The sequence below is a fragment of the Anopheles coustani genome, chromosome 3, assembly GCF_943734705.1.
Source record: "Anopheles coustani chromosome 3, idAnoCousDA_361_x.2, whole genome shotgun sequence".
Taxonomy (NCBI): domain Eukaryota; kingdom Metazoa; phylum Arthropoda; class Insecta; order Diptera; family Culicidae; genus Anopheles; species Anopheles coustani.
The window spans coordinates 35,695,284-35,722,920 of NC_071288.1; the positions used below are offsets into that span (position 1 = coordinate 35,695,284).

A 27,637-nucleotide genomic window follows, 5' to 3' on the forward strand; every position below is an offset into this window, starting at 1 on the left:
CGAAGGCGACGGTTCGGGGACGATGCATGCGAAAGGAAACCGAAATCAACCGTTCACAGTGGAGCAAATGAATTTTTCTATTTCCACCCCAGATACGTTCATGCCACCGGGGATCGAATTAGGGACCTAATCGGGTCGAAAAAAAAGGTTCAGTGGATGACGAATGGTCTCGGTTGAGTGGATATGTTCAATGGTGGCTTTTGAAATACACTTGCGAGTGTCGTTTTGCTGCCGATAAGCTTTCTCTTCCTTGGGGACGATATTTTTATACACCGCTTAGGCCGGGGGTCTTTTACAAGTATTTGAATCAAAGTTACGTATCCGGATGGATTATTTACAAAGAACAACATGTTTGGGAAACTGCCGATTTGGAAATATGTAGCTAAAGAAATTCGATAGCTGTAATGTAATAAGTAAATAGATTTGCGGACGGAACTGTAATAAGTAAATGAACATAATAATACTATTAAAACATATTCCTTAGCAGAGATTGAACCTAATCTGTTTTGTTTGAGAAAGTTTGCTGAATCAAGATAGTTTCTATACAATTTTGGTTTTATTTTACAGTAAATCAGTCAGACAGATGGCGCCACCTCAATATAACTACATAATTTTAATTATTAGAAAATTTACTTTTATTTAAAGTAACACATTCAAGTTTCTGATTCGCATTTGTGATTCGATGTGCTGTTGAACAAAAACGTAGTTCGTCATAACGGAAAAATTAATTCATTTCAATCCTACAATCCCACCATCCCTGATGGCATTCTCTTTGATTCGTTCCATAAAACACTTTGATGCACTGCCCCAATCTCTCGCTCGAACGAACGATTGTCGTATGGTAGTGCAGCAGAAAGCTCTTACCCCCTTTTTGCAGCTGTATAATCCATCTGCACTGCATTCCGCACAACTCCGGGGGTCTGGGGAGGTGGGAGCCAATGCCGCTGCAGATAATTCATTTTGCAATCCAACGCAACATGCCCCGTCGTACGGAGTAGCTGCAGCGTGGTCACAAACACACGCAGCAGCGCCAGAGAAAAACGGAGATGAAAAATTGCACAATAATAAAACTAAACAACCTCGGAGAGGAAAACTGCTGGAATGGCATTGCGCCCGGCAAGTGTGATAAACAAAACGACAAATGTTCGTTTGTTTTATTTAATTTTGTTTTGCAAATGTCCCTACTCGAAATCGAATGCTCCAGTTCATCGGCGGCGGAAAGCGTTTCCACCGGAGGGACGAATCGTTCGAACGGTTCGATTGGCGTTTGGGTGTGTGGAAAACTGTGCTAACTCTGATAAACAAGTTGTTGTACAGCTTCCCTGTGGCTTTTGAGTGAAGTTCTATGGAAAACAAAGCACATGCAAGCGGTAAAACTAAACCGTTTCGGCCAAAGGGAAAGAGCGATAGCGTGCGTACTGTAATCGAACGCTGTTTGGAAGCAAAAGAATCCGGTTAGTTGAAGCCTTCGTCAAACGTTATAGCGGTGCAAGTTGTTAAAGAAAGGAACGACAATAACACTGCACTGTACTCGGAAAATATCGCCTTTGAAAACATGTATTGAGTACGATGCTTTCCGCATGGAAAAGATGGACTAAATTCAACCATTATCTTGTCCAACATCGGCCCCATTCAAACGTCGATTTAATCCGCTTTTCTGTCCGACCACCTGGTTTTGTCACGTCCGTGCATGTACGCGTGTGCATTTTCCCTACCTCAGCCTGTGTTCGCCGCCCTTCGTTGGCATGAATAAAATATCATCAGTCTCCGAAGGGCCGTAGTCAGCGATGGCAACGCTGCAGAACACACTCAACGCTCCCCTCCAAACGCCTCACTACAGTTCCGACAAACCAGGATGCTGCTGCCGGACCATTGGTCTCGATTTTGATTTCTTTTTTATTCGCCTCTATTTTCCATATGGCCACTACCTGTCACATCGTTATCGGCTATCTGGCGGCATTTTTGCAATTTAATCTGGTCACACACGGAAACGGCGCTTGCCTCCGCTCGCATCTCGACAGCTTGGCAGGCAACCGGACTCACCGGGAAAAAGAAAAGCGAACAAGGACAAATCCGTCCCGACTTCTACCTGCCTGTCACTGAAGGATTGAAATACGGTTTGATGAGTGCATGGGCAAGCTCACCATCGGAGACCCGTCTTGCTCTCGCTTGAGGCTACATTTCCAATCTCGGACATTTGTTGTGGGACCGATTGCACTTCTGAATATGCTATTTTTAATTACTTTGAGTGAAATGGCTCGAAGCTCACGGCGCGCACTCATGCCAATTAGTTTGAAATGCATGTTTTCAGACACGTTTCTTTGCGGTGTTCATGATGTTACTAGTTTTCTACGCCTCACTTTTCTATGATTGGAACGGTACTGTTTCGAAGGGTGATAAGTCATCGACCGTCCGCTTTTAGGAAGCATGCGTCTTTTCTGGTAGAAACGATATGCTGAGCATACCCAGGTTCCCCTTGTGCGATGTTCTAACCTCCGCTACCACTACCGTCACCCGGGCAACAAATGTACCACAGTTCGAAAGCCATTTATCATAAAACGCCCCCATCACCTTTCTTCGCCGGGAAAACACAATGACTTCATGGCTCGGGAATGGACGAGAAGATCCTGCCGTTCGCCGAGCTCGTCGTTCGTCTTACGATGGCCACAGTGCGATATTTTACTATTTTGCTTGCTCTGTGTCGAATTTATTATTCATGGCCTCCAATAAACAAACATCATGCGATCTCCGTGTCCAAAGCGCTGTCTCATTTGCATCGAGATGGAATTGTTGCTAAGAAAGCTCTAGCCTTTAGAACAGGCTGCACTTTTATTGTGTTCTTTTCCAACAACCAAGCGTTCGACATAACTCTCGATTTTCATTCATCTTCATGTAGTGTATGAATTGGGTTCAGTCCCAGGAATACATTAGTTCTTTTATTTATAACTTTGCATAACATCCTGGTCAACATTTTTTCACTACAATAAATGTATATTTTTACGAACCACTCATTTTCTCAAGGCATAATTTCAATTATGGATTTATGATTGCATACGGTCTACGTAGAATCAGATTAAAGCTTAAACTATTGACCTAAAACATTTGTTTTTGCAGCTGCCTTTGTGTGCGAAACCTTTTGACTTTCCACCGGATGTTGAGCCGAATAAATAATGGCCGGTATTGAACAAAAGCAACAGTTTTGTTGCACCGGAAAGTAAAAGAACTATTTTTCTTCTCCTCCGAATGAAGTCCTGTGACAGTTTCATCGGTGTCGCCAATGATCCAAACCGTAATCCATCTATCGCCATTTGCAGCAGTGTGGGAGGGAAAGAACGAATTTCCATTTGAATTTGTTTTTTTTTATCCACTTCGTTCCATTCCCTCACTTCAACGAACTCACTTCACCCTTCCACTTCCAGTTCCGGTGTTTGTTTTGCTTCTCGATAACAAAACTAGTCCCATTCTCTTCCTGCTGGATGGTTTTATCCATCACTTATTCATCCTTCTTCGTTTCCGTTACCCGTTGAGTGGTTCTCAGGAGCACTTACCATTTTATATATTTTTATTTTGCCCCCGTCTTGTAATGGCAATTCGCAAACTATCTCTGCCATCCGCATCCCGGCCAGTTTTGTCTGGCTTCGCTTACACCGGGCATGGCAACTCAATTCCGGGCTGGCTGAAATGATCCAGGTTCGTTCCAGCCCAACGGAGAGCGAGCAGGTGGAAGTCGGTTAGCGTCGCTGGAAATGGGGTTTCCATTCTTCAATTGGCGAAGAAGTTATTGACGAAAATTTATGCCCCCTGACAGCATACCTTGGTCGGGGTGGTTTCGAAAGGGCAAAATAAATGCACACCCATGCAGACACACACATACACACACACACAGAGACATCGCCCAACGGATTCCCGAATGAGATGGAGCAGCGGTAAAATGAATGTTGAACATTGGAAATGAATAATGTTTATGCAGTCGATGAGTTCCGGGTTTCTTCGGCGGCGGGTGTTTGTGCTTGCAGTTTCCATGTTTACTTTTCCATAAATAAAATATTCATGCCACAATTCCGGCAGCGCATGGATTAGCTTAGCAAAAGGGCAGAAAACGAACAAACAGTCACACACCCGTAACACGATGAAGCAAAAAGAAAAACTCTTCATGCAACACATCTAACAATTCAAAACTTTCCACAACAGTACCCTCTCTGCAACATAAGAGTGTACTTTCGGAGTACTGGAAACAAAGACCATCCCGACCGAGGGCTAGGACGCAAACGTCCTTGGACAAACGGAACCAATATTTGCATTTGCAATTTGTGCAATCCTGAACCCCGGAAGCTTTCCGTGCCGGTAAACCGGGGTAGCATAATGCAATTTATTCCGACAAAGATTGATCGAATTCGATCGGCCGGTGGAAGAGAGTTTTTTTTTATCCGCCTGCTTTCCTACGAAAGTTCTTAAATCTTCTCCGTAGGTAAATCTGAGCTGAAGCAGCTTGCCCCTAGGACTAACGCCTTCTTGAGTGGGTCAGGTTGAATCATGACAAAAGCGACGTCCCTACTTCAACTTCGGTAGAACTGGAGTAGAAACATGCATGGGCTTAAGCGAGCGAGGACATAAGCAAACAGTTGCGCCCGGGTCGCTCAAAATTCATGACTTTTTTTTTTAAGGGAGGCTAATTTGAAAAAAGAAATTTAAAATGTTGCTCGTTAGTTGCCACTGCTTGCAGCACATCAATCTTTCGATACGAGTAGCTGAATGTGGTCCAGAGAAAGAGCATAAAACGAGTTTGTTTGTTTTTTTCTTTTCTGAATTATGGAGTGGCATCATTCAAGGAAATCTATGTCACCTGCCGAGGTGAAACCAGTGGAAGAATGAAAAACACATTCCTCTCGCTTGAAAATCTATTACACTCGCATGATTTAAGCGTATATGGCAGTGTTCAATGGAAATAAAAAATATATTCCCCATCCAGGCTCCCCTTTTTCTGTCACTCTAATCGCGCACCGATTAGGAACACCTGGCCATACATATCTGACACCACCAGCAGTCGGCACGGAAGGAAAACTACGGCCGTCACATGACAATCCGAATGGGAACGAAACGAGCGATCGAACGAGCGTTCGTTGAAAAATGTGGTCATAATTTTTAAAACCTGAAAACCAATTTCACGTTCCAACGAGTGGTGTTGAATAAAACGGGATTTAGAATAGTGGAAATAGGGGAAAGGAAGACTCGTTCGTTTGTCCTTTTGCCGCATTTCAATGATCAAACCGTAGCTTTTCCCCCAGTCCAAGTGTTGTGCAAGCTGTGTTTTACGGTGGAAATCGCTGCGTTCAAAGAAATCCAAAGCGTGGAAAAGGATCGTATGAATTTTGGGGAAAAATGGCAAAATGGGTTTTTGGAAAAGTTCGTCGAAAAAGCTCAAAGTAACGGGCGAAACTTTTCCAATATAATTTTCCGCCTGCAGAAAAAGTCACCGAATGTTCAGTGGTGTATTGCCCTTGCCGAAACACACACGCGCCCTCATATGTATGCATATATGGATGGGCACATAAAAGCCGCTCGGTTTTATGGATGGCTGCGCATGCAAAGCCCTTTCTTCGCACGTTGTTTCGGCGCTCATAATTACTTCTGCTAATGATGATTCTACTTTTCCGTTCGACGCACCTCCCCCAGGGGGTCCAGGCCGCTCGAATGCTGCCGGGCGTAATGGCAGGAAGATGCTGCATACTAATGACAATGCGGCGACCGTGAAATTGATCAGCGCCCCAATATTCGCCGCCGGCGGGCCAATCTGACGGTACTGGGAGCGGGTTTGTTTTTCTTTCCGCCACCCCGAACGTGCACGGAACATCATGCTTGGGGGGGAGTCGTGCTGTTTTATGCTCGGTTGTATTTTTTATTTTATTTTATTTTATTATGACCTTTTTGCCGATCTCCACCCGAAAGCGCCTTCGAAAACGCTCGAAAACACGTACCTTTCGCGCCATCTGGTGAGAATGTGTGTGTGTGTGTGTATATTCTGTTGCTGCAACAGAACCGTTATAATGCTCCGAGGGCGGTGTAATAATAATTGGTTACCAAGGAAGCCGTATGATTTTAAGTACAAAAGCTCCCCCTAGCGAATGGGTTGCCATGGACGTGACATATAACTCTGGAAATTGAAGAATCCTGCCCATACCTGACAACGCATCCCGCGGACGGTGCATTATGGTTTGACAGATTTTTTTTTTTATTATTGATTTCTCCAGCAGTACCTCATTCCGGGTATCACGTACTCTTGCGTGTATGAGAGGAATTACTTGACCGGAATGAATAAATTTGACCGGCATAAGACACTTTCGACGTGAATAAATCTTTTTCGACACAAACTGACAGCGATCAATGAAGTGGCCCGGGCCATGGTCATAAATCAAACACGAAACACGGCGCACTGAGTGCTTCCCCGTCTGGTGCCATGAACCTCGGCAATGTTGGGGCATGTTTTCGGGATTGAAAATTCTGGTAGCGGAATTTATTCCCATCCTCCTCTTGCTCCCCACGCCGCCACCATGCGCGGCTTCGGTGTGACCACCATCGCGTCACGAGCGCACACTTCTGTCCATCGACCAGCGGAGGCGTCCAGGCGTCAAAATCCTATCAAGCTTGACGATGCATTAACAATCAATTTATTATTTTACGACACCGCAAGCAAGGCTCTACCTTTCGTGCTTCCGATCCGGGGGGTAGGTTGGCTGGGTTAGAAAACATACATGGGAAAATCACTCTCCCAGCAGACACCCTCCCACGGGAGCGTCTATTCCTCCAATCGTCTGGCAATCGAGCTAGAACTCCATGTTGTAAGACTTGCTCCCCTTTTTCTACCTTCCGATGATGCTACTACCAACCGGATTTAGTGACGACCGGTGTCCCTATGTGTAAGGGTGTATGTGTGTGTATATACGCGCACACAGGGGATAAGGGCAGACGCACATGCTCACGCTCTAACCCACACGTCCATCAAAGTTAAGGCCGACAAGGACGTCCAAAGCCGACACCACACCGGGCCCGAAACCCGGCGAGCCTTAAATGGATCAGAGAGCGAGTCTCGCCACGTGGGCCCATCACCACCGGCGACGCCTCGGAAATGCTTGAGTGCTCCCTCCCGGAGCTGTCAGCTCCGTTGGACAGGCCATATCACTTGGTCGGAAGCACACCGCAGGGACTATCCGGTTAGAGGTTCCACACCCGGCATACATCCATTGCGAGTGTGTGTGTCTAACGCACGCAGCAAAGCGTACGGTCCTGCGGTGGCATCCAGCTATCTACCCACCGAGATCTCGACTAGCTTCGGGGCCCCAACAACAGCTAACGATAAAAAAAAGACACACGCTATGTACAACCATCGATTGATAGCGATTTGCATAAGGGGAGCAGCATTTTTTAGACAGCATCTCCCCGTGGGTGCTTGGGAAGGTGAAAGGCAGAGCATGGTCGTTGCCCTGATGTCAACCGATGATTGTACATGTCGAATCCGGTGAGAACAATTTACGCACATCATACGCGGGACACTGTGGAACTTGTCGAGCGGGAACCGATTTGAAATGCAATTGTCCCGTTACGATGGAAGCGCTGAATATTATTCTGCAATCGTGCCGGATGCTCGACCGCTCGGCAGGGATGCGAATTTATATACACTGGTGCCAACGATTATCGGCGCCTCAGCACACAAATATTCAGTACCGACCTATGGGTATCCTATCAGCCGTGAGTTCCGGTCGAAAATGCACGCTCCTGATAGGCGTCATAAAATAATTTCAAGTGCGTCCCCATGGTGCATTCTCGTTTAGAGCATATTTTCTTTAAACAGTTTCCATGGTTTAGTTATGAGCTTATGTTACTGGTCGTTGGTGTTGGCAAATATTACCAACCGTTCGTACATGTTCGGCTAAGGTAACAGATTCTCAACAAGCTCTATTTTCCTGCAAATACAAAATAGTTTGCAAAATAATTTTCAACGTTTCTTTCAATACTCTTATCTACGGTATAATATTTTTGAAAAAAAAATAAAAACAAAAATTGAGTTTTCTGGTCGCAAAAGTGAGATTTTGATGCAAATTTCTGCTCTTTAGTTTTCCTGGTTTCCGATTGTTGCTCTGTAACAATTACAAACTTTATTAATTTATGGTTTAAAACTATCTTGTGCCTATTACCTTTAATATTTTTACCGATTTCCCGAGTACAATTTTGTTTTGGATATAAATTTATATCGCTACCGAATTCTTTTTATATTTTGTTGCAAAATTTTAATTTGTTAATAATTTTGTTTTGTGATTTCCTTTTTGTAGGCTGATTTATTATTATAATTATTTTTTTTTTGTACAAACAACAATTTTCATATTCACTCATTCCCACTAACAAAATTTCCAGGTAGGGATACAGTTAAAATCAAGAGACAAACCCAGATAAACACAAAACAAAAGCTGATGAGTTAGAGGCAAAATCAAATACGTTCGAGACAAAAGTTGATGCACTATTTCAATTATGGGTGGGTTAGCGGTTAAAATAGGTGGTAACGACTGCATGCTTGACAGTAATCATGTCAAATCAAATATATCTATATGAATAAGTTCAATTTAAAATCTCCCGTTACAAATTGTACCAACATTTAACATTGTGTTCGGTTCAATAAATGTATTCTCATTTAATATTCTCTCAAATAAATCCGTAGCTCTCTTAAGCATTTTCATGACCTGGGCTACACATTTTAATCACTTTGAAGGGATTGTTTCAATGTTTGCTAGCGGTTTTAGCGTTCCCGAGGCATTCGTGTGTCTACTTGCCTGGTTTCATTTCTGCTGCTTCGTCGAGTGTATGGGTATATTCTTCCCTACGGCTAAGAATTTCCTGGTATTTCCCGGAAAATGAACGCTCTGCAGCAATTTAGACACTTGCTTTCTTGAGTCCAAGAACACAAACCAAGCCTTGTAGGCGGCGAACCTAAGATCCATACGCCCTTGGCGTCTCACGTCATAAGAAAGAACTTGACCTCCCGAACCGTAACGTCTTCTGCAGCGGACTTGTTGTCATCTTCAAAAGGAATTTTGAAGCGTAAAATAAATTGCCTTCAGTTTCAACGGATCTCCCGCTAGTAGTTTCCCGCTTAGCTCCTTCCGGGCAATGTTGCGTGGTACCCTTGATTCGCACAAGGTTTCTCATCATCAGCAGCAGCATCAGGACCCATGAAAACGCGGATCTGAGGGCCGGACTTTTTGCCCGAGGACGCCTTACGCCATGCTCGGCTGTCTTCGCGAATGGAAGCTTAAAAGCGCACACATATCATGCCCGTCTGGAATGTTTGCAGAATGCTTCCACCATCGAAACCGAATACCGAACGGACGTTCCTTTGCGAAGGGTACGTTGTTTCGTACATGCTCACACTCGCTCATCCTATCATGCCACCACCAACAACAATGCGTTGAATAAGTCGGTAGGAATTTTATTAGACATTTATCATAAAACTATAACGGATAACAAAAACGGTTCTAAGCATGGCCGCCGTCGTGTCGCGACTCGATGGTGCACGCTCTACCGAAGCGACCGAGTCATGGACGATACCGACCATAAACAGCACAACACTGGCCATCGGCGATGGTGCACATCATTTAACAGTGGCACAACAATGGCGCACGAGCAGGCGACAGATTGGTCGTAAACAAACGGCATCGTAAAAACAGTATCATTCACTTCGCCGTGTGGTTCACGCTGGTCCATCGACCTAGATGGATCGTGAACAGTCTCCCGGTACGATAAACACAATCACAAAGGTGCTGCGTGAAATGTTTAAATTTAAAAAAATGATACCCAAGAGTAGGTTCACAATTTTACCTTCTCGCAATGCTACTCGATAACCAGTTGTTTAAAATAAACAACAATCCCAAAAACTAACTCTTTCTTCGTCCTTCCAGGGAATCATGTTGGCCGTTAAATTAAACAGTAGAAAAACATCGCACCTTACTAAGCTATGTTTGCTCAATCTTCAAAACATCTTTGGGAAGTTGTGTACAAACTTAACAAAGCCACCCGTCGTGTTGATATCAATTCTACCCTAGCCGAAAGTGTCGGGTAGCTTTGAGAAGGATTTTCCTTGGTGCGATAAGTACGTTCGCTGGTATCTTTTTGAGTATTCATTTTTTTTGTGCGTTTCATTTTTTGTTTTTTTTTGCGCAAGAGGTTATTTCGTAAATGTTTGACGAGTAGAAAAACCTTCCGGTTTTAACAAACCTATTATAATGTGTACGAAAAACAAACACATACATAAACCATCGCAGCAAAGACACATCATTTCTGGTAGCGGAATGAAAAACAGGGGGAGGATATAAAACCAAAGCAATTGATCCCACCGAATCAACGACCATTAAGGCCAGAATAAAAGCCGGCCCACAGTTGTCTGCCTTAATCCATTTATGAATTTGATTTTCCCATATTGTTTTTTTTTTGTTACCCATCAGGATCACCAGTTTTTCCCTTCTTTATCGCCACAGCTTACCTCTAACAAATTCTCTCAATCCCAGCACATGTTTGAACCCATTCGGGTTGTTTGGTTTTCCGTTTTTTTTTCTTTTAGAGTTTTTGTTTTTTCCCCTCCAAGACGCTCATCACATCAGCAACAAACTGACCACTTTACCCAAAGCTCCCGGGTGGGATCCCTTTTCCACCACCGGTTCTCGCTTCCCCAACTTTTGAACGCTTCCTTTGCTGGCTTCTTTGATTTACAAAGCTCTCTTCCTTGTGCAACCTTCGCAACCGGATAATGGAAATAAGGCAAGCAAAAAAAAAGAAGGAACCGAAGTAAAATGTGAAAAGGTTTGAGGGAATGAAAATCAGTTGTTTTTATGTTGCAAGTTGGTTTTGTTTTTCTTTTTTGCAGGATGGGGCGTTTTTTCTTCTCTGGTGGAGTGTTTATCTTTTCAATTTAATTGCCATTGTATGTTGACTGTTGCGGGATAAAACGTGCCTTTATTTCGGTGCTGGGTGGACAGAACGCTGCGGTTCGGGATGGATCGGGAAGCGATGCCGGTGGCGATTATGAAATTTAAAACACATTTTGTTATTTTTTCCTGTTTTGAGAAACTCGTTTTTCTCAAAGCATTTTTTTTGATACATAAATTGTATTTCCATTTGTTTAAGCTGTTTGGCATTTCGCTCTGCTGGTAATGATCCTAAATTCAGTTCGATCCGTCCTGTCGAACCAGTAAACCTTTCTCGAAGCTGTAATTCTGCACGACAAATTTCCTCTCCGTGACACTGCTGCAACAGTGCAACTACGTAACAAAGTTATCAAACAATTCGATTGTGTCAATCATTGTTGCCGTACTAGTTTGGGCGGTGCACTGGAGAAGGAAAACTTGTGCTGCAGATTTTGCAAAATAGATAAAGAGCAAAAAAAAAGCGAACTTCAAAATAATAACACAGTGCAACGCACTGCACACTACTTTACAAGATGTAGTAAACTTTGTAACAACCCCGCTACCTTCCGGCCGGGGTCCGGGTCCCTTCTCCTCATTGTCGCTCGCTGGCTGACTCTTCGCGAGCGGGCAGGCGGAAAAGTGCATTACGAGAGTAAGTTTTGCAGCACAACAAGGAACGGGCAAATTTTCTTATCGGTTACGCTTTACCCTTTTCACCGTCACCGGCATTGCTCGGGCACACGCAGGGCGGGCATAAACAAGAGGGTAAACCCATATCGTCCCCGTCCCCCCGGGCCCTACCGCCACGTCATCGGGGAAGAAAATGTTGTAAATCTTACCGACATCAGTTTTACTGGCGCTGCTCCGGTGGGGAAATTCTGTTTAGCGCAACCGAACCGGGATGGCACCATCAAGCGATAAAGTCGTTGCGCCCCGTGGCAAGGGACAGCGACCGACCGACTGCTCGCTCCGGCGCATGGCGTAAGCACAAGTAAAGTTTAATAAAATGTTATCATTTTCCATTTATGCACCCTCCGTCAAGGCTGACCGGGCGCTGGGAGACACGCGACCATTGTGGCACCCCCCCTAGAAGGCGGAAGGCTGAATAACTTCCAGCGTCCGAATCGTGTTACGAGCATTCTTGAAATCGCATCAGTCAAACTCCGACCCGTCGGATGGATTATGATGGTTGGGCGGTGTGGAATTTTCCCGGTGCGCCGCAAGTGGAGCGAAAATTTCCCATCAAACATCAAAACGGTTCATACGCACCATGTGAGCTCACGATAATTCGGCTCAAGTTACTGGATAGCATTGTTGTGGAATTTGAGCCGCTTCGCTTCCGAACTAAGTTTTCCGAAATATGAGGTGGATCTTTTGTGTGTTGTTGGGCAAGTAATTCGACTAGATAAGGGGAGCGAGATTCGGTCAAAGAAAATGAACGTCCGATTGCAGAATTCTTGTTCAAAGTTCTTGGATACTTTTAGTACTAGTACTTGTATAAGATGAGTTTTTGATAAGATATACTTGTAAAATGCTCGCATCAAAATTGACATTAAATTTAATTTATTTGGGATTATTTGAAGTGCAAAGAATTTAAATTGTTGGGAACATTGAGACGGATTAATACATGTAATCCATCTCAAATCAGTTCAACTCCTTATTTTTGATGATTAAAATAGATTAATGAAATTTGACAAATGGCTCAAAACACATTGGAATTTAAACTTATCAAAAGTGACTCATAAGAACATCGGCCCACGAGGTTTGGACCATTTATTAAAGTATTCTAGTATTTTAACCTGAACTGTGGAGAAGGTGTTTCAAATTCTAAACAGACGTATATTTAGCAAAAATAATTCGCAGAGCTAAGAAGAAACATGTAAAACAAGAGATGAAAAAACTTATGTACATTTATAATAATCCCTCTCATCGTCGTGGGGGTAAATTATTCAACATGTTAAATTAAGTTTTCAATTGTATGCGCTAGTCTACACTTTTACCGATAACACATTTTAATAGCAATAAACTTTCGTTTTTCCAGCTTTAAGATAAGGCCTTTTTCAAGTTATTTAAATTATTATTTATTTATTTAAGTTATTTAACTTACCTCAATATAAGTGGGAGAGAATTTGATGTTCGAAGAATAAGACAAAACCCAGTTACCAGCATTTGAAACGAATTTCGACTTGCAGAATACATTTGTGGCCTCCTTTCGTCGAATAGTTTCTGATTGTTTCACATTGTTATCTCCACAGATGAAACTTGCCGTTCGGACGAGTTCACCTGTGCCAACGGGCGGTGCATCCAAAAGCGCTGGGTTTGCGATCGGGACGACGACTGCGGCGACGGCAGCGACGAAAACAACTGCCAGGCGATCACGTGCGATCCGCTGAAGCAGTTTGCCTGCAAGGATAACTACTGCATCACCAGCAAGTGGCGCTGCGACGGCGAGAACGACTGCCCGGATGGTTCCGACGAGCAGGTAAGTGGGGTTAGGGTTGTTGGCGAACGTTGCAGAAGACGGGGAGAACACGCTCATGTGAGGAAGCTGTACCATTTTGATATGCCCCATTTTGGAACTTTCCAGGGATGTACTAGCCCCCCTCCGCCTGCCTTCACCACCTGCCTGCCGCAGGAGTATCAGTGCAGCGATCGAATGACGTGCATCCGCCGGACCTGGATTTGCGACGGCGAGAAGGACTGCCCGGGGGGCGATGACGAGATGCCGCCGACCTGCCAGAACGTAACGTGCCGCTCGGACCAGTTCCAGTGTAAGAAGGACAAAAACTGCATCAATGGGCGTCTGTCCTGCAACGGCAAGAAAGACTGTGCCGACGGAAGCGATGAGGAGAACTGCAGCGGTGAGTGAGGTTTTCCTGGAAACCCCGGAAAGTTTTGCTGTCGACACATTCTCCGGTGTACCTTACACGCGCGCGTCAAACCGTTAACCAATGGTTTATTTGTTTTTTTTTTTTTTGCTTAAAATTTTGCAGCGAATACTCAAAACCTCAAGTGTGACGCCAAGACGGAGTTTAATTGCGGTGGAGGCATGTGCATACCACTGTCGAAGGTTTGCGACAAGAAGCCGGACTGCCCCGAGTTCCAGGACGAGCCCGTTGACAAGTGTGGCAAGAACGAGTGTCTCGAGGGTAACGGCGGATGTTCGCAGCTGTGCGTCGACACACCGGCTGGCTTCTACTGTGACTGCAAACCAGGGTAAGTGTCTGCAATGGGGGGAGGGGTGTTGAGAAACGAGAAGTTGGAGAAATATTCGTTATACCATTCGCCCTTCGTTTCCGCTTTCAGCTTCAAACTGTCCGACAACCGGACCTGTGTGGACATCGATGAATGCGAAGAGCCCGGCTCGTGCTCGCAGAGCTGCACCAACGAAATCGGCACGTTCAAGTGCGAGTGCCAGGATGGGTATCTGCGCGATCCTCGGGACCATACGCGCTGCAAGGCGACCGAGGGGCACGCCTCGCTGCTGTTCGCCCGCCGACACGACATCCGCAAGATTTCGCTCGACCACCGCGAGATGACGTCCATCGTGAACGACACCAAGTCGGCGACGGCGCTGGACTTTGTCTTCCGGACGGGCATGATCTACTGGAGCGACGTGTCCGAGAAGCGCATCTACAAGTGAGTGCGGAAAAACGGGATACTTTCGTCGTTTCGGTTCACTTACTTTCAATGAAAACGTTCCACCATTTATTTCGCGTCCACTATCCAGGGCACCGATTGATGAAGGGTCGGACAAAACGGTCGTCGTGAAGGACCAGCTGGTGACGTCAGACGGTTTGGCCGTGGACTGGATCTACAATCACATCTACTTTACCGACATCAAAAAATCCACCATCGAGCTGACGAACTTCGATGGTAACATGGGCAAAGTTTTGATCCAGGACGATCTGGAAATTCCACGCGCGATCGCACTCGATCCTATCGATGGGTAAGGCGTATTTTATTTAACAAGAAAATCATTGCGAGTAAATCGATAACGTTGTCATAAACCATCCCTTTTATACATCCCCGTACAGTTGGATGTACTGGACCGACTGGGGCACCAATCCGAGAATCGAACGAGCTGGTATGGACGGGACCCATCGGCAAGTGATTGTCAACTACGAAGTCAAGTGGCCCAACGGAATCACTCTTGATTTGGTCCGCAAACGAGTGTACTGGGTGAGTGGCTTTCCGTTCCAGGGACCAGGGACAGGAAGAAAAAATTACCTCTATTACAATGGTGTCATTACATGCCATTTACACGCTGTCTCTTCTCCTTCCTGTGCGGTCTCACCAGGTTGATGCCAAACTGAACGTCATTTCATCCTGCAACTACGACGGCTCCAAGCGATCGGTGATACTCTACTCGACCGACTACCTGCGCCATCCCTTCTCCATCACCACCTTCGAGGATTTCGTCTACTGGACCGACTGGGACAAGGAGGCCGTCTTCAAGGCAAACAAATTCACCGGCAAGGACATTGAGCCGGTGACAGCGATGCACATGGTAAGGCTGGGCTAGCACCAACGCATAAGCACCCTTAGCGCTTGGTGGCCCCACCAACTGCTAGCACCCGTTGGTCCGAATGTAATCTCTAATTCATTTGTAACACCGGTTCTTCCCGCTCGCTCGTCCTGGAAACCATCAGCTGCAGCATCCGATGACGATCCACGTGTACCACCCGTACCGGCAGCCGGATGGTGTGAACCACTGCCAGGCGGTGAACGGACACTGCTCGCACCTGTGCCTGCCTGCACCGCAAATCAACTCCAACAGCCCCAAAATCTCCTGTGCGTGTCCAACCGGGCTGAAGCTGATGAGCGACAGCTTAATGTGTGTGGAAGACGGTAAGTTGACTGACGTTTGTTACCACCCTGTTTGTTTGCTGGTTTGCACCGAAACACGAGTGAAGTGTCGTTTAGCCTGGGAAGGTCTACGGTGGTAGAATTGGAGATTTCCATTCACCGTCCGGCGGTCCACCCCGTAAGTTTTGTGGGTACTGGATGTACGTGCAAAGGGCCAACCGTAGGTTGAAAGAAAAAACTTATACTTACTCTCTCGACCCAACCTTTCTGTATGCTTCTCGCTTTCTCCCTCTCACTGTCTCTATCTGGATGACCCTTACTTTCCCCGTTCCAATGTGCCATCGCGCCCAATCGTGTCGACTGCAGCGTGTTTTATTTATTCATCACTCGAGTTGTTTGCTGTTTTATTGCGCTTTTTTGTGTATGTTCGTTTTTAATGAATTTTAAATGTTCCTCTTGCTCCACTTCTTGCCGTCATTCTTTGTCCTGGGCGCCAATGCAATAAAAGGCTCGCATGGGAAAGTGTGTGCGGCCCTTGCGTTGCCTGGCCAATAGCTGTTGTTGTGTTGCTCCGGAGTGATGTTGTTGTGCTTTTTGGTTCACTTTTGTTTCCCGGGACGTCTATTTATTTGTTGATTTATTTATGAGTTCATTTTATTTTGTACAGTAATGTTTATTTTTCTTTTCCCACTTTTTTACGTTGCATTTTTTTTTCTTTCATTTTTTTTCTTTCTCGGTTTTCCACCCTGTGCCCTGGGCCAACGTCACACACGCGCAAATCAACATTCGGTGCAATGTTTGCGCATTTATACCTCCGCGGGCTTTCCGTTGCTTTTTAAATCGTCCTATTGAATTGATGTGCGAACTCGGGCGGACGCGATAATCACATTCAACCACGTTTCGGTGCCACCGGGTGTGCGCTGGAAATTGTCGAAATTGGCACACAATCGTTAAAACAAACCCATTGGACTCCATTATTTGTCGTGGCTCGACAAACCGCCTCGCTGTGGGGGGGTGGCGTTTGTGGCCCTTTTTCCGCGCTTGTGGCCACTCCAGAAAAAAGTTCTACCGATCGGGCAAGCAGCGAAGACGGTGACGGCAGTGGCGGCACCAGCGTCGGTAGCAACGACGGTAGCAACAATGGTATGAATCGGAGTAGTGCCAACAAACACATCGAGCACCACTCGAGTAACATTTACGATAGCAATAAGGACATCATCGCTTCATCCACCAATGCATCCTTCCCTTCTTCCAATTCCTCATCATCATCATCTTCTATTTCTTCTCCGCCGTCAACGTTCCCTTCGTCGCAAGGCACCAAGCAAAACTGTGAGTATCGGTTCCAGTCGAATGCGTGCGTTCGTTTGTCAGCTGAACAGAAACTGGCAGCGACAAGCGCAGTTTTACTCGATAATAATGTCATTCTTCCCAAAGAGTAACGCAAAAGTGCATAACCCACTCACACGGGGTGCTTTCGTTTTGGAGAACGGGTAATGAATTAGCTATACAAGCAAACATGCTTGTAAAAAACCGGTGTCTGGTGCATTTAACACTGATTCAGCAGCACTGACGAAGATCAATAACACCTCATTGTGATAACTGGTTTTCTGGCAACCATCGGTACAGGTGTTAGTTTTCCCACGACAAAACATTCCCACAAACGTTCTCGAGCTACTACACAACTATCCCAGGGCTAACTATCCACCAATTGTGGAACTGTTCGGTAAATTAATTATTAGCAATCGAAAAATCGTGTTCGCATTGTAAACATGTTGCAACATTTACCTAAAACCAACTGTTTTAACACTTAGAAACATCGTTTTAAAACACAATCTCTTATTTTTAGAGCCTAAAATTAAAAAAAAAGATTTATCATGGTTCACATAATAATAAGGGATGTATACAAACCATCTTTCAGCCAGTTTGTGTAGGTTTGCAGATTTCGTTATTTAGTGAACACTTTTTAAGGAGTTCAAATACAAAAGTAAAGGTGAAAAGTAGAAGTTTTTTCTTAAGTACATTGCTATGCTGTTGTACGTTTCATGCTGCTCTATAGTTGCAAGTATGATTGTTCTTAGACAGATGTATATAAACTTCTTATCGGTTTTAGAAATTGAACAATAATATGTAGACATGGACCTCAAAAACATCGCAAAACCACATCATTGTTTTATCCTCTGATATAAAAATTATCAGAGAAATAATTACATCGAATCGTTAGAAATTACATCGGTGTAATTGAACACATTTTTAACTGAGATAACCAAAGATAATTTAATCTCGGTCGGTTTCAAACAGAATTGCACAAATCATTGATATCACTTTCAAATAAGAGTGTATTCAAGGTAAAACAAATGGCCAATCAAATTTTCAACCTTTTCTTTATGTAGTTGACTTAGTATGACCCAACGGTAGTCGCTCGGATGAAAGGATAAAGTGCACCTGTTAAGCAGGTAGCTAAACATTTGATCTTCAAGCTGCCCGAAACACTCGTTCCAAACTGCCACGCTCGTGGACACGCGCTTTATTCGCTACTTGATCAGCACATAGCGTTTGGTTCTTTTTATAGCTCTGCGCCCGAGTAACGGCCCCGGCACCTTTGAACGGAGAAACGAGCGGTTTCTGGAATCTTAATAGTAATTAATAACCCCTCGGTTTAGCCCACCCGCCTCCCACTTCCGCTATCTGGGTGCAATTTTCCAACGCTAATTTCCCTCCCGGGACTTGTTACAGATTACGGCGTACAAGCGCCCGCACCCATTCGCCTTCCTTAAGCCCTCGAGCTAGCCAAAGATTCATCTCCTGTGCACGGGACATGTCCGGGCGGGGCACTACCCGACCCGCTCTCCACCGACGCGGGGGCCACCGTCGTTGTGCCGAAAGGGCAAATAAAGTTGAGCACGGCTGTGTGTGCACATACCAACGTTCGAGAGCCGCACACCGCTTCATCGGCTAAGATCGCCGCGAACAAAGGCAGGGGAAGTGGCAGAAAATTGAATCATAATTCCCCCGGACCTCGGGGCGAAAGGGACGTGGAACATGCGAAAAATGTTGAACTTTACTTAATTGCTTCAGACGCTTCATCCCAAACTAGCGCTTCAGCGCCGGCAGAGGAGAAAACTAAGAAATGGCCGCCCGAAGCACGCGCACCCGTTCCGGGGGAGTTTTGAGGAGTCAGAACGAGCGAAAGCGGTCGAAGACGGCAGCACGGGCCAACTTTGACCATATCGTGTCGGCTAGGTTTGTGTCTCGCCTGAGTCGTGCTTGGTGGGAAACGAAGGCAGGTTCAACCTGCCCAAAAGTCACACGGTCCCCTCCGCCTCCCCTTTTTCCCCTCCACACTCAACCTGGCAGGGAATTGGTTTTCAAGCTTCGGTACTGAATGATTAATCATTCTTTCGCGGTGCGCTTTTTCGCTTGGGTAGAAGCGATTCATCGGGCTTACCGCTCGCTGAGGAATCGAGTAGAGTCAATTATGAAATTGTTTTATTAGTTTCCTGTTCCCTTTCCCGACGTGTGAACATCGAAAGTATTCGAGCAAATATTTGATCACAAAGGCAGTGCTGAACGGTCAGAAACGAATGAATGTTTCAATGCAAACCGATGGTAGAAAGTCATCAGCGTTTGGTGCACTTGCGGTCGATTAGCCAAAGCAAACAGCACATATTCCAGCCACATATGGCAGGAACAATAAATATATTTTCGATGCCCAACCGTGTGTGTGTGTGTGTGTGCCTGAGACCCGTCCAATTATCGCTGGTGCATACATCTGTAATCCCACCGGGGCTCAAGCATAACAACCGAACACAAATCGTTTGTGACAAACTGAAAACTGATCTCACTCGTTCCCCCGTTCCTGGCAATTCAATTTGTAAACCCGCCAGAATGTGGCACCCGATTCCATCATGTTTTTTTTATTTGTTGTTTTCAACAACTCGCTCGTTTACACATCAAAATGAGCTTTTAACGTCCTGGAAATGAGTGGTTTTTATTGCACCGCATTTCTTTTTTTTGTGTTTACCCATCCTTCCCCGAGGCAAACGAGCCGGGGAATGTAAATGTTTGAGCAAAACAATTTGATTTACCGCAGCGCGAGGCGTGTAGGATTGGTTTCGCATTATTCGGCAGGGAATGCGAATTATTCAATCGGGTTTTCGCATTTAGAGTGTCCACTTTACCCCTTTAATTACCACCGTACCGAACAATGGTGGTGTGCGGAATATAAATAGGCACTGTTCCACCCGCTGGTTCCGCAATACGAATGGTGGAAGCGGGGGGGGAAAAAGCCACCGCCTCACAAACACCAAACGGATCATAGAACGGATTGGAACGGGGCATCACAATTGCAAATCTCATCACCCATCGATGCGTTTGGCGCCGGGAGTCGTTATCGCTCGACCGCAGATGTGTTTCCGGAGGTTTGCCGTTAGTTAAATTATGTCAAACTGAAACCGGCCGAACCGCCCTGCCCTCTCCTTCCCTTGCTGACCGGACGTTTCCCATGAAAAAGTGGCATGTTTAAACGTTTGCTAAACACAAACCACATCCGTGAATTTCGTATCCTGCCCCTGAGGGAGAAGGGGATAACCGTACCAATTTGGTGGTAGGGAAATATTGGTGATTTATAGGAAATTCATCCGTGTGGGAAAGCCCTGCGGGGGAGAGAGAGTATAATTTATGTCACCTAGGCACGGCCTGACCTCTCCTCCAGGTTCTCCTCCACCGTGCCTTCCCAATGGAAATGGGACGTGATCGGACATATTGTATGCCTAATTATACGCGCTGCGACTTTCGCTGTGACGAAATTCGCCGCGTGAAGGTTCCGTGCGGCATGGAAGGCACGCGACACACCACGCCAACCGACGGACGGAGGGAGATTGGGTTGTTTGTTGAATTAACTTCCTGAACTGCAGTTTAATCCGCGATCCGGATCGGAGTCGCTCCCCACGCCCGAACCGTGTTTGCGAGCGGCTGGCAATCGGTGCATATAATTTGTGTCATTTATTGAACAGTTGAGTGGATCCGAACACTTGTCCCCGGTTCTTCTTCTCCCCGCTCTCGTTTCCGTGGAGCTTTTCGTTTCGCCTCATTGGCGACACCATTCGGCCGTAACCGTGTCCAACGCTCACGGTTCCGGTTCTCGGAGCAATTTGTGAATTATAGCGCTAAATTAACTTTATACGACAACTAGCACGGACACACACACACGAACCATCACCAGCCGTCCGGCTCCGGAATCCGGGGCCATGATTCTTTGGGAGAAGAAAATCCATTTCCGGTCGGCGTGATTTATCTGAAACGCCTACGGCCCACCGTTGGCTGGGCAACGTGTGTGTATGTCTGTGTGTAGGTTCCGTAAAAGTTTAGCTCATAAATAATTACCTTACCACGGGGTCATCTTTTCCCCGCCCCGGCCATCATCCGGGCTAATCGAACCCGCACCGGTCAACCCGTGCACGGTCCGGCTGGTTCGGTGGTAACTTTTGTCCGGTTTTGCAAACGCAAGCCGCCGGAAGCCGCTTTTTTATCTCTCTCTCTCTCGTCCTGAGGGTATCCCCGAGGAGCGAAAGGCAAGCGAATCAATTACTGTACCGGTTCTGTGGTGCGCCGTTGCACCGCCTCAAACCAGGCAAAAGAAAGCAAAGCTACCGAGGAGGTGCATTGCTGCCCGGTAGATCACACGCCAGAGGATTTTGTGTAGTAGCTCACGGGAAAATGGGACACTGCTCTCGAGCAAAAGCAAACATCAGCCATCGGGTACTCACTCGCAGATGGCCAGCTGTAAATGTGCACACACACTCGCCGTGCAGGAAAAGGAAACAGTCACGAACCGAACATAAATATCCTGATCCTGCTTTTTCATCCCTTTTACCCTCCGCACCACCGCCAACGTCATCATCATCATCATCATCGCTACCATCACGACCACCGCCAATGCACCAACCACCTTTACGTCCGCTTTACTGCCTTCGCTTGGATTGTCGCTGCCACCAAACAACCCGGTGCTTCACCTCCAACAAAAACCGCTTTCTCAACCTTCAACCGAACCGATTGTGTTCCGATCTTGGGCGGGCGGGCGGGTGGGTGTGTGGGGTGGATAAAACATTTTTCGAACCAAAAAAAAAACCCCACACCAAAAGGGCAATCGAGCATTTCCCTGCCCGGTCTCAGCCCACCCGGGCACGTCCCGTTCGCCACTAACATCACTAACAGCTTGCATCTGGCCGCCATCTGCACCAACCTCACGCGCACGGTGGCGATTATGGAAAGCTTGAAGTCGGCGCGCGGGCCGGCGCTCCGGGACCGGGGCGCCCTGCACCGCTCCTACATGCACCGGGTGGTGGACCGGAACACCAGTGCCGAGGTGCAGCCGGTCCGCTACTCGTACTGGGAGCAGCGCCGCCGGTTCAACCTGCTCGAGAACCTCTTCCCGAGGCCGCCGGCCGATGCCGACGAGCGGGCGAACGAGGAGGCCGCCGCCCACCACCGGGCACTGTACGATAACGAGCTGTCCGCCTCCATCCAGTATGTGAGGTGGATTTGCGAAAAGTTCCGAGGTAACTGTGTTTGTGGCGCGAGCGCCGAGGCCATTTTCCACCCCGCCCCGTTTTGGGCTGGGCTCGGGCCGCTCGTACTCGTGTGTAGCTACATCTTTTCGTCCAAATCCGTCCTGAAATGTCCAGAGTGTGTGTAGTTGTATCTACGTTCGTCCCTGATCGTCCGTTTTCTCTTTGTTTGTCGATGAAGATAAGCTTCTCAACTTCGCGTCCACGTCTGTGTTTGCCCTTTGACTTATGTAAGTGTCAATAATTCTCCTTTTTTTCTCCACTGAATACTTTGTTAAGCCTAAAACGGTCTGTAGTTCTTTCTGGAAAAGTTTCGTGGCTAATCTGTAGAAAGTGGAACCCTTAATAGGATAACGGGAAGGAAAGTACCCTCTGCCTTCTTTAAAGTTTGGCTCGCCAATTTATTGAAAACCTACGAGCTATAATCTTTTTTAAATTAGTTTCTAACATTATCTTCTTGCAAATTCTACATAAAAAGTAGAAAATAAGTTTTAATGGCTTCACCACTTGACTCGATCTGGTATTTCATTTCGATGGAAGCTGCGTAACAAGTTCTGGAATAATACACGTTCGCTTTGATATGGTCGACGAGGTTGGATTTGTTTGCGACTATTTACTTAGTCTTCTTAACAAGCGTGTGACTAGCGTCAAACAAAATGAAAATTTATGTCGTTTCTACCCTTTATTTTGTTTGCAGAAGGGGCAATAAATAAGGTTGGTCGTAAGATGGATTATTTATTCCAAAGAGTGAAATAAAAACTATGAGTTACTTTTGGCTGTCATAAATGGTCGATTTGGGCAATAGTTAATGAGCTACCAATATTATGCTAATCACAAGGCCCAAGAAAAGTAAGTTCAATTTTCTTACCCAACCCGAAATAAAGTGATTTAGGAAAAACGTGATAACGGGGAGGATAGATGTAACACCAACTAAGGCATGGTTTTGGAACTTTTTGATGAGTGAAAGATATGCTCACATATTTTAATATGGCCGTAGATTAATGTTATTAGCTTCAAGTAACCAACCATATGGTCTATAACCTTTTTGCCACCAGTTTTAGAGTCGAAAAATTAGCTGAAAAATAGGAAAAAGTATAAGTCTAGATTGTAATCTACATCAAATAGAACGGTAGTTCATTCCCGTTTCTTCAACGCTGGCCACTCTTTTGAGAGATACACTGTGTGGGCTGTCTTGGGCAGAAAAACTCGTAAACTATTCTCTAAACAACTACACAAGCACCCTCCACCATTTAATCCCCATTTCCGAATGTTTGTTCAAACGTCATATCTTGACTTTGACCAGCATCGCAGATGCTAAGCATCAACCGTAGGTGCGGCCAGTTAGTCATACGCGGACGTGTCGATCGGACACAGCTCGTTTGCTGTCAGCTCGTGCGTTCGAACATCTTAGCTTTCCGGTCGTATCGGTGTGAACAACCAGGCGCCTCCATGGACGCGCCAAATTGAACACCATCTATTTTTAGCTTCCGAGTTCCCGCCCCCCGACGGAGCAGATCGTTTGATGGTGGTTTAATTTATTTGCGTTTTGTTTGATTTCTGTCCTTGAACTGCTTGTCGGCTCACGAATCGGAACCGCAAAAACACACACACACACGAGCATCGATAGTGTGGCAGCGTCATGCGTCTCACAAACATTACCTGGATTATGCTGAGACACACGCACGACCGAAAAGGTACTTGGATTAATTGCTACCACCGAAAAGTGCACGCATGTAAACATTAATTATTCACGGCTGCCGACTGCACTCAACTGCAACCGGCCGGCGGACGGTCACTTCGGCGTCGATTGTTGTTGACCAACCCGTGCATCCGTCATACTCGATTCGTTCCATTCAATATCACCGTGCGACGCGTTTATTAGCTCTGTAATGTTCGAGCGTTTCTTTTTTTCCTTTTGCAAATACCATTAATGTGTGATTGCGTTTTTGCGTGCCTTGTAAAAATCATCGACAAGTTGATTTTCCGACCTGCTCTCCGCGTCGACCGCGGAACCCTATGTAAGTGTGTGTGTGTGTGTGTACGTGTGACTCTCCGTTGGGTAATAAGCCGTTCATTACCACTCCCTTTTAATCGATTACGAGGGCACGCATGCACGCAATACGTGAGTGAGGTGTTTCCGGTTCACTGTGCGTGTATGTGTGTGTGTGTGTTTGTGGCAAAAGGGCTAAGGGATGAAAAGCTTCCCGGCGGGTCACTTTTTTGTCATATCGGAGTCGGTTAAAAACCCCGTTTCGGGTGTAAAGGAAAAAAAAACCCCTTTATCCTCTTTTTTTCACGCCGAAGGCTGCACGAGAACATGGTTTGCAAGTGTATGAATAAATACATACACCAAAAAAAAAAAACCAAAAGGCACTCCCCTTCGGCACCGAGGCAGCCACCCGGAGTAGTGTGGCATATTAATAAATTAATCGTGATTTTCCACCCGAAGGGGGAAGCCAACAAAGCCGGGTATTTTTTTAATTGAATGAACAACGAGATTACCGTGAATTGCCGGCCCGACCCGGGGGCCACGAGCCACCCCACGAACCGTGTTGCCGGATGCGTGTTGCTGAAATTAAGCCAAGGACTACCGACGAACCCCCGGGCCTCCCTTCCCGTTTGCTCGGCTGCGTTCCGCATGAGCTGAATATTAATTAAAAGATTAAAAACCAACGTGCACCAGTCATCAGCATACAAACAGCAGAAAATCCACACATTTAAAATACAAAAAAAAAAATCGCCACTACATACGCACGGTGTCGATTCACAAATCATGGCCGCATTTTTTTTTTTTTTCGTTGCACCAATAGCAGTAATTTTTTTTTATCCTGTTCTTCCTATTTTAATTACTAAAGAAAGCATAGATCAATACAAATCCGCGAATCGACCATTGGCATCAGGTGGTTTTCCTCGACCTGGCATTACCAGGCATTGGTGTTGAAGCACCGCACTGGCCCCATACTTGATGATTTGTGTACCGCTTTTGTTGTGGTTATCGGGTAAAATTCAATTATGATTATAATTGGCATCCTTTCAGGGGTTTTGTTTTTTGTTTGTACTAGAAAGAGTTACACGAGCCGCCTATAGCAGCAATATTACCATTGTATAGCAACACTTGAATACGGCAAAGTAGCTCCAAAATACTCCTACGGTAGGGCCGATGGCCATGTGTTGCATGTTTTCCCAATGAAGTGTGCCATAGTTCAGCCTAGCCTACCAGCACCGCACCAAAAGTTACAGTAATTGGACACCAAAACCAATGGCATCCGATTTTCGCTCGGAACGAACGAACGAAAGGAAACGAACGAGAAAAGCTGAAATTGCTTCAAACCGATGCTACAATTGGCCGACCGCAGTTCGGGCTTTGAAATATTTATCATTCTTCAGCCATTTATTAATTAAAACTTTTCCCACCTACCACCGCAACCAACACCCACACACACCCACACACACATACATCTCGACCTAACCAGTGGTATGCCCGCTCGATCCCATGCTCATCGTCCCGAGCGTTGGACCACTTGAAGCGGAAGTGGATTTTAGAATGCACCCCACAACAGAATGTTGCCGATCGATACCCAAACCGAAAAATCCAATTACTAACAAAATAGGTGCAAAAACCCTCCGCTACCCTCCGGGTTCCCCTAGCGCAACTTGCATTGGAACCACTGTGGCATGGATGTTGTAAAAGGATGCCTTCAAAGGTACTCCAATCGAGTGCGCATTCCGGTGGGAACGGGGGTTGGAAAGGCATGAGCCCCATAGCCAATAGGACACTCAATATTTCATTTCGGAAGGACAGTTCTATTTGTTGCAGCTGCCAGTGCAACCTGCATTGCAATTCACACCGCACAATGAATTCCATCCCCTTTGACACACACGCGACTTCTCGCAACCCATCCGGTTTGTTCCGGCTGAAGAACCCGGACCATCGCTTTACGACCTCCCCTGTTTCGGGGCATGGAAAGTGAAACGGAAAGAAAACGATGTGACCAAAGATGAAATGATTTTTGCTCGCACGACTTTCTCCGCCCGTACAACCGGAAGAAAAGTAGTTCTTCTATCAACATTCTCAGCCACACGGGCGGGGGGTATCTTAAGCTTTTGTGAGCTTCCTTGTCTTTTTTCCACGCTCTGTATATTTTGCAACACCCGAACCAGGGAGGAAGGGCGAGAAAAGGATGTGCTTTGTGTGTTTATATTGTTTTTTCTCACCATCATCAGCTTTGGCTTTTGTTGTCGAGCTCCAAACGAGCTGCACCGGCGAGCCGAGGAATCGACTGTGCGGAAAGCGGAACACGAGCTCGCTTCCGTTGGGTGGGGTCTTATTGCCGGAAACAATAGAGCGACTGATGAACACTGGTCGCGATGGCCCCGGTTAGCTCATTTCGTCCTTGACTGCTCCTTGAGAGCATGGGTAAGGGAGGTGTTTGTTTAGTTTGTTCTGCTGTTTTAGAGATTGTGTTTCAGTTTTTCAGCCGACACTTAACCTGTCTGAAGCAAAGTTGATACCTTTTTTCGGAAGAAAACAGCGAAAGAAACAGTTATGAGTTTCCAAATATTCCTTTGCTTCGTATAGCAATTTCTGGCAAAAAATGAAAAGTTAGTCTCGTCACATAGCTCTACTTTCCAATGTACAATTTGGTAGCTTGGACTGACCGAAAGGGAAAATGAAAACATTATTACCTAAATACCTTCCCAGGACTGTTGGAATAATTTTAATTGTTTTAGAATTCAATGTTTGCACTTAATGCTCTTAGATAAACAATATTGGTATCGAAAAGAAACAGATAACAATTTTTTATTCAATACACTGTGAACAAATGTAAGAAGCAGATAAATCGAGCAGTTCAGTGGCTTATGTTTCTTCATTTGGGCTGAATTTAACATCTCATTTAATAATTCTTCAAGAATCGTGCATTTAACTTCACTAAATCTGTTAGATCAGTCACTATTCAAAATGAAACATCCTTCTTTTAAGGGGGTAAACATTCCTTTAAATATGCACTTGCCTTGTACATCTTTTCCCTACTCACGCCGCTTCGGTGCGAACCGACAATGTTTCCTGCTTAAAATTGAAACATTTGCATCGCGCACCGCTTCTTTATAGCTACTTTATTCAAAACTCAATTCTACCACCCCGCTTCGTCCACCCCACCAGCGCCATCGCTCCGGAGCGCATTGTTATGTTCCCAGCACCGCAGTGCTAAAATAACATAATTCACCCGACGCTTCGTAATTCGCTGATGCCCGGCCGGCGGTACGCATTCGCGCAGAAAATGCAAATCCCCGGCCTGACTCGGCCCCGGTGGGAGC

At 45.8% G+C, this 27,637-nt stretch overlaps 1 protein-coding gene across 1 annotated transcript in view; it reads left to right on the plus strand.

Annotated features, from left to right (window-relative positions):
- The window catches only part of LOC131259622 (low-density lipoprotein receptor), a 205,601-nt gene that overhangs the window by 161,856 nt on the left and 16,108 nt on the right, over positions 1 to 27,637 (plus strand). The window contains exons 5-14 of the mRNA XM_058261161.1: positions 13,202 to 13,428; positions 13,534 to 13,807; positions 13,940 to 14,162; positions 14,253 to 14,585; positions 14,677 to 14,895; positions 14,984 to 15,128; positions 15,247 to 15,456; positions 15,599 to 15,797; positions 16,812 to 17,084; positions 21,896 to 22,312. Of these exons, the coding sequence (XP_058117144.1) occupies positions 13,202 to 13,428; positions 13,534 to 13,807; positions 13,940 to 14,162; positions 14,253 to 14,585; positions 14,677 to 14,895; positions 14,984 to 15,128; positions 15,247 to 15,456; positions 15,599 to 15,797; positions 16,812 to 17,084; positions 21,896 to 22,312 (2,520 nt within the window). The remainder of the gene's footprint in view (positions 1 to 13,201; positions 13,429 to 13,533; positions 13,808 to 13,939; positions 14,163 to 14,252; positions 14,586 to 14,676; positions 14,896 to 14,983; positions 15,129 to 15,246; positions 15,457 to 15,598; positions 15,798 to 16,811; positions 17,085 to 21,895; positions 22,313 to 27,637) is intronic.